At 40.6% G+C, this 6,962-nt stretch overlaps 1 protein-coding gene across 1 annotated transcript; it reads right to left on the bottom strand.

The window, feature by feature from the left end:
• Nucleotides 1-2,501: 2,501 nt before the first annotated feature.
• Nucleotides 2,502-6,958, bottom strand: LOC135980412 (neurofilament medium polypeptide-like; the record flags this gene model as incomplete). Its single annotated transcript, XM_065580413.1, has 3 exons — nucleotides 2,502-3,081; nucleotides 5,667-5,811; nucleotides 6,490-6,958. Coding segments are annotated over 3 exons (957 nt in total), but the record flags the coding sequence as incomplete, so codon positions are not given.
• Nucleotides 6,959-6,962: the final 4 nt, after the last annotated feature.

The following is a 6,962-nucleotide window of genomic DNA, read 5'->3' as shown; positions in this document are numbered from 1 at the left end:
TAGAAGGAGATGATCTGAGGTTTTGTATTTATCAGACCTTCCTTAGGGGAAAGGTGGGAAGCTGATCTGGGAATTTCCTCTTTTGTGAGACTTAAATTTGACTGCATAAAACCTTTGTTGTTTGTTTTTTGTTTTGCTTACAGTAATTTAGAAATTAGGCTGAAAGAGGCCTTTTCAAATTCTTAATTTTAATCTAACTGTGTTGGAGTTTTTGCTTTGGTTGGACTATGAGAACATTACCCCAAAATTTGGACTTAAAAGGTCCATGGGTGTTGGCTGTATATCCAGTTGCAGTTCAACTGGCTTGCCTCTTCTAACGCTGACCTAATACTAAAAAGAACAGGAGTATTTGTGGCACTTTAGAGACTAACAAATTTATTTGAGCATAAGCATCCGATGAAGTGGGCTGGGCTGTAGCCCACGAAAGCTTATGCCGAAATAAATTTGTTAGTCTCTAAGGTGCTACAAGTATTCCTGTTCTTTTTGCAGATACAGACTAACATGGCTGCTACTCTGAAACCTGACCTAATACTGTTATACTCAATTGTACAGAAACTGAACTTTAGGAAATAGTCTTGTAGAACTTGCAAAGAGGAGTCGACTGAAAATCTGAACATACAGTGAGGAAAAGCATGCTGGGAAGAAAGATGGAAATCTACTCATTTCTAAAACTTTTTGTGCTACTACCAGAAAAAATACGATCTTAACCAAAATATTTCACAGATTCAATGCTCAAATTAAACATATAGAAATTAGTTGGTATTGTTAGGATAATAACCTCAGATTCTCTACAAAGTATGGTCCTGAACTGACAATCATAGTATTACCATATTGCTAATCATTTTGCTTTGAGTCACTACTCTCTCTCAGTGAAAATAACCAGAGAACTACTGTAACAGTGAGGGAAATACCACACTAACTTTAAAATTCTCAAGTGTTTCCTTTATTTAGCACTTTTTGAGTGGAACTTATTACTCTCCTTTCCCCCAAATGTAATGTGCCCTACTAGGGCAAAAAAGTCAATTTGTAAACCCACCTCTGCCTCTAAAAACTGTTCTGCTGCTGCCGTGGCTGACAGACAGCTCCCCACTCAGCAACTGGCTAAATATAGTTTCTCAATTATTATATTTATGGTTTGTATTGCAGTAGCACCTAGGATCCTCGTCTATAATTGGGGCCCCTATCTATTAGCACAGTGACTGATCCAGCTCCCGCTGAAGCCAGTGGAAAGGCTCCTATTGATTTCAATGGGATATGGATAAGGCCCTTAATGAAGCACTGTCTGGAATATATTTTTCTTCCAGTGTTATAACATTCAGAGAATTATACCAATAAATAGTAATATCTAGTAAAATTGTCAGAACTAGTTCGAAGGTAGTTACCATTATCATTTACAATAATAAGATGCAGTAGCTAGCAGGAAGGGTTGTAAGAGGCAATACCTTTAGGAAGGTCTTTCTCTACCAGCTCTGGTACTTGCGGGGTGTCAACTTTCTCCTCTGGAATAAAACAATTTGGCAAGGGAGCCAAGAGGAAAACTGCACTAAGTGAAATTCTCTTCTCTACAGGTTCTTACACCACACTCATCACAGAAGTATCCGAGCACCTTCCAGCAATGCATTAAGCAGCACGATGCACCTCTGTCAATTGTTTGTTCTCTCGGCCTATCCCCAGAAGTGTGAGCAGGGGTGTGTTTGCTTTTGGATTTTTAAAAAGAAATATATATTAGAGAGTGCAAGGCCAATGAAAGACACCTTGCACTTTGGCCAGAAGTTGGTGAGGTTTGTGATGGTCCTTAGTTCCTGGGGGGGTTAATTGCACAGTCGTGGGTCAGCCCCTAAAAAAGCTCTGTTCCAGTTTAATTACATCTGTCACTGAATAGAAAAATAAGGTCACTCTCTGCTTCCATTGACAAAGAAATGAGACGGGGAGTTCTTTTACTCTGAAGATAACCTAGAAAAAATGTGTAATGTGAGATGGACATAAGGGTCTGCGATTTGGCTAAATTCCCTTAAATAAACCCCATTGAGATTGTCCTAAGGGCAGACCCTCCAGGGATCTCCCTGTTCTACCAAGAACAGAAATATTCAGAGACAAATTGATAGGAGGGGCTGCTGGTGTTGGGTTATTTTGGTGTTGATATCAGAGTGCTTTCTGCCACTGATGTATAGGATTTGGTATAAGTCCTATTAACGGAGTCATGATGCATAAATTATCTGACAGTGAAGTGGGAAGATAGCACCTTTCTCTCTGCAAGGTGCAAAACATTAGAGTACAGGGGATGGAGGCAGTGAGAGGTATGAGATCTATACACTCAGAAGCTCTCATAAAACTTTTTTAACAAAGTCTGAGCTGTGTATCTAGGATTGAGTTAAAACTGACAGAATGACAGATTATGATGGTCTTCTCAATTAATTCTCCATCAGAAGATAATGTTGTTGTATATTGAATACGTTATCTTTGGGCTTGTCTACACTACAGATATTCACTGAATCTGGATCCATCTTCTAAAATGGTTTATTCCATGTGCAATTCATATCTACACACAACAGGGTTAATGTATGGTTCCTCACTGTGTGGGTTACCTAGCCGGTCTGCATGTGAGCTGGGTTGAAAACAACTGACAGAGTGTAGCCAGGACTTAACATTGTTCCTTTGCTGCATAGACATTTACATTATAATATATATTTCTTAATACAGATCTCTAATTGGAAATGTGGACATATTCAATTTTATGGCTAACACATTCTTTCCTTATGAAAAATAAAATACAACTCCCCATAGCTTAAATATAAATCCTGATCTATACCTGTAAATACAATTTCTAAACACTCCAGAAATTGCTGGCAGGCTGATTCCCCCTTTTTCTGTATCAGAATCAACAATTTTCTTATTTTCTTCTTGGGATCCTCCTCTGTTTTATCCAAGGGATTATACTCCTCCTCTGTGACAATGGATTGGGAGAGTAATTCATCCAAGATGAGTTCTAGGTCTTTTTGAAGAATTTCAATTAACCTTTTTCTTTTGTTGCGTATAATCTCTGAGGGTTTTTCACCAGCAGATGTTTCTAAATCACAAGTCCTAGGACAGAAAAGATTTTTTTTTTTAAATATAAAGAAAAAGGAACAGGATTTGTGAAGCAGCCGTGGTTAGCTTTAATATACTTAGTCTTGTAGCATTCTTGGAACATTAGCAGGTAATCTGCAAGTTAAACAATTTGAGATGGAGAATAAACACGTTTTCTCTTAAAACGTTTGAGTTGAAAATTGTCACTTCAATTGAAATTTTCCTCTTCTTCAAGTTTGAAAATAAAAGTTGACTTTTTTTCTCTGAAATCATGGGGGGGACGGGATGCTTTCACTTTTTACTTTTCTTCCACTTTTGTCCAATTGGATTTTTTTTTTAAATTAAGATAAAATAGAATTTTTTTCCACCCAAACAAAACAAAAAGGTTCATGACAACTTTAAAATACTAACAACAAGGAGTCTGGTGGCACCTTAAAGACTAACAGATTTATCTGGGCATAAGCTTTCGTGGGTTAAAAAACCTCACTCTTCAGATGAGGTTTTTTTACCCACGAAAGCTTATGCCCAAATAAATCTGTTAGTCTTTAAGGTGCCACCGGACTCCTTGTTGTTTTTGTGGATACAGACTAACATGGCTACCCCCGATACTTAAAATACTAAAAATCTTTTGTTCTCCCCACCATGCAACATGTTCATTTCAACCAGCTGTGCTTTTGAACAGAATACTTCTGTGCTAAAACAACAAGGAGTCTGGTGGCACCTTAAAGACTAACAGATTTATTTGGGCATAAGCTTTCGTGAGTAAAAACCTCACTTCTTCGGATGCATAGAGTGCTAGTTGCTCTATCTAGTGTTCAAGGCTTGTATTACACCATCAAAACTGCTATATATTTAAAAGCCAATGATCCTCAGTATAACTATATTTTGTAGATAATCCCTGCTCCAAAGAGCTTTCAGTTTATTTTTGGGTATTGTACAGCACCGAGCACATATACTGTCAGTTGTAAACAAGTAGGTACTATATTTTGTATCTTGTCTTTTATATGAACTGTATTCCAAGTGCATTACAGTTTTAAATACTGTAATAAAACTATAAAGTTAATATAAAGAAAACAGGGGAAGATAGAATTGAAATGTTTAGAAACGGGAGAAAAGAGAGATTTTCAGATAAGATCTTAAAACAGGTGAGAAACCTTGATGAGGTAGAAAGTTGCTGGGTGTTCCAGATGGTAGGGACTTGCAGAGAGAGAGAGGCTCTTGCACCACTATACCGTGATTATGGCGGCTGCTAGATGCACAAAAGGATGTAGAGGAAGACAGAGGTTTGAAACATATGGATGGCGGTTCTGAAATGGAACCTGAAATAAACAAGGTGCCAGCGGAACTGTCTGGGAATAGGTATAAGTTGGACATAGATCTGTGGACATTTGAGAAGTCAGCAGGGGCATCAGGCACACTGTATGGAGGAGTCCGGGGAGGTGAGATTAGAGGAGGGAACTGCCATTGCCCAGGCCAGAGGAGATGGACATCTAGATGGGAATCTCAACAGAGGAGGAATCTTAGGGAGGCCATAGAGGGAGTGTCAGTATCCCAAGGGAGAAGGGATGGTGGCCTGTCTGGGACCTTATAGAACGAGGAGCTGGGACTCAGACCAGTCATTGTTGAGGAAGCTGCAAAAGTGTAGACAACAAAAAATAAGAGGCTTTGTTCACATGCCTGGTTTAAATCCTGGGTGCATCACACAACTTGGAATGAAGTGAAAACCAGGTTTTGTATGGAGAGGTTTGTTCAGCTGTAATGTTGACCCTGTTGACTGTCTAGTAAATATTTTACATAGGGCTGCTAGGGCCACACAAATGTGTTGACTCATTGGTACCCAATGTTACTTGTACAGGAAGCAAAATGGTGTCAAAATAGGATATAACTTTTGAATCACTATGGACCAATTCCTCTGCCTAGTGCACAGGTCTAGCAAATGGGCAGTGGTTGTCTGGGCAATGGGAGCTTTCTACAGACTGATTCAGGCCACCAGTAGACCCCAAAGCAGCTGCATCCCTCTGGCCACCAGTAGACCCCTGAGCAGCTGCATCCCTCAGGCCACCAGTAGACCCCCGAGCAGTTGCATCCCTCTGTCCAATGTAGCAGATCTCTGTTGCTGTGGATGCACCACCCCATCTCTACCCATGGAGTACTAATCCACAGCATGTGGGGATTGCAGACCTCCTGTTGAGTGATCTTACCACATCCTTCCCCTGCACGGTAGAACTACACCTGCTCTGTTGTATGAAGGGCCTTCTATGGCTCTTTCTCAGGTTGGAGGACTTGGCTGTATAAGAACTTATACATTGGTGACATTATGATTGGGGCTCACAAAGCACATGGATTTTCAGATTCAAATTCTGCTCATTTACATCCTTGTGAATCCAGAGAAACTTCACTGGCATAACCATGGATTTACTCTGGTGTGACTGAGATCAGAATCTGGTCCTAACCACACTGACATCAGGGGTATTTTTCTGGATTTACACAGGGCTGACTGAAACCAGAATTCAAGTCTACTACTGAGATTTTCACAGTAGTGCAGGAAATCTCGGAATAGTCTCTAATCACAGCTCATTATAACTGTTCAGAGACATTACCCTTTGGCTGGTGTTCTTGATGGAGTGGCTCCCTCTGGTTCCTTCTCAATAGTCCTCGCTGCCAACAGGTCACCAGCTGGTGCTGACTCCAGCATGTTTCTCCAAGGTCCGATAAGTTCATTTTGGGCTTGTAGGAACAATTGTTCTGGTTCCAGAAAGGAAAGGGTTACATTTCAGAAAGACAGTTTATTAATCTTAAGGATTCCTAACATATCCACACAAAAGCCTTTTTAAAACCTACACAAAAGCCTATAATCCATGACCTCTCTAAGGTCATGTATTTGTAACTGTCTTGTTGCTTCTAGTCCAATTAACATTAATCAGATGAGACTAGGGCATGACATGAGTTAGTTACAGCAGGTTTATTTATAACAGAAAATATGAGATTCACAAGCATGCCCCAGTTAGCAACTTCACTTTTCATTGTAGGTGTTTGCTAGCCCATAGTGTGTGTGAGTGTTGACCTACTGTACCTAATACTGCTGAGTTTCTTTCCTTGTCTAATTTGGAAGCTTCTGTCTGGTAAAACCATAGTGCTGAATCTCATACAGTATGTGTTCGTATGATGGGTAAAAAAGGGAATGTGTTGTCACAGACTAAAGGATTCTAAAGGTGATTCTTTTAGAAAGTCTCTCACCATTGTATCTGCAGATATAGTGTAATACCGTGCAGACAGGGTGGATGACACCTTAAATGTTTCTTAAACATGGTATGTCCCAACCCCAACTGCCTTATTCTGGCTAACCCTCATTGATTTCATTGGGAGCTTTGGCAGGGCACAAGGCCTAAAGGTTAAATCCCAAAATGTTGAGGATAAATAAACCTTCAGAATTCTCTTTCTCTGAAGTCAGGGGGACTTTTGGGCTCTTCGCTCCTTTCCCTTTCCCTTTCTCCGAGGTTGCAGAAGCTTCTAGGATCTCAGATTCCTTCCCCTTTCCTGAGGATGCAGTGGCTTCTGGGCTCTCTGCTTTATTTCCTTTTGCTGAAGATGTGGTGACTTCTGGGCTCTCGGCTCCATTTCCTTTCTCTGAGGATGCGTCGGATTCTGGGCTCTCAGCTTCGTTCCCTTTCTTTGAAGATGTGTTGGGTTCTGGACTCTCAGCTCCGTTTCCTTTCTCTGAGGATGTATTGGGTTCTGGGCTCTCAGCTCCGTTCCCTTTCTCTGAAGATGTGTTGGGTTCTGGGCTCTCGGATCTATTCTTTTTCTCTGAGGATGTGTTGGGTTCTGAACTCTTGGCTCCGTTTCCTTTCTCTGAGGATATCTCGGGTTCTGGGCTCTCAGCTCCGTTCCCTTTC

This window comes from Chrysemys picta, unplaced genomic scaffold (genome assembly GCF_011386835.1).
Source record: "Chrysemys picta bellii isolate R12L10 unplaced genomic scaffold, ASM1138683v2 scaf3126, whole genome shotgun sequence".
NCBI lineage: Eukaryota > Metazoa > Chordata > Testudines > Emydidae > Chrysemys > Chrysemys picta.
The sequence above is the reverse complement of the archived record's forward strand: the minus strand, read 5'-3'. Positions and strand labels throughout refer to the sequence as shown.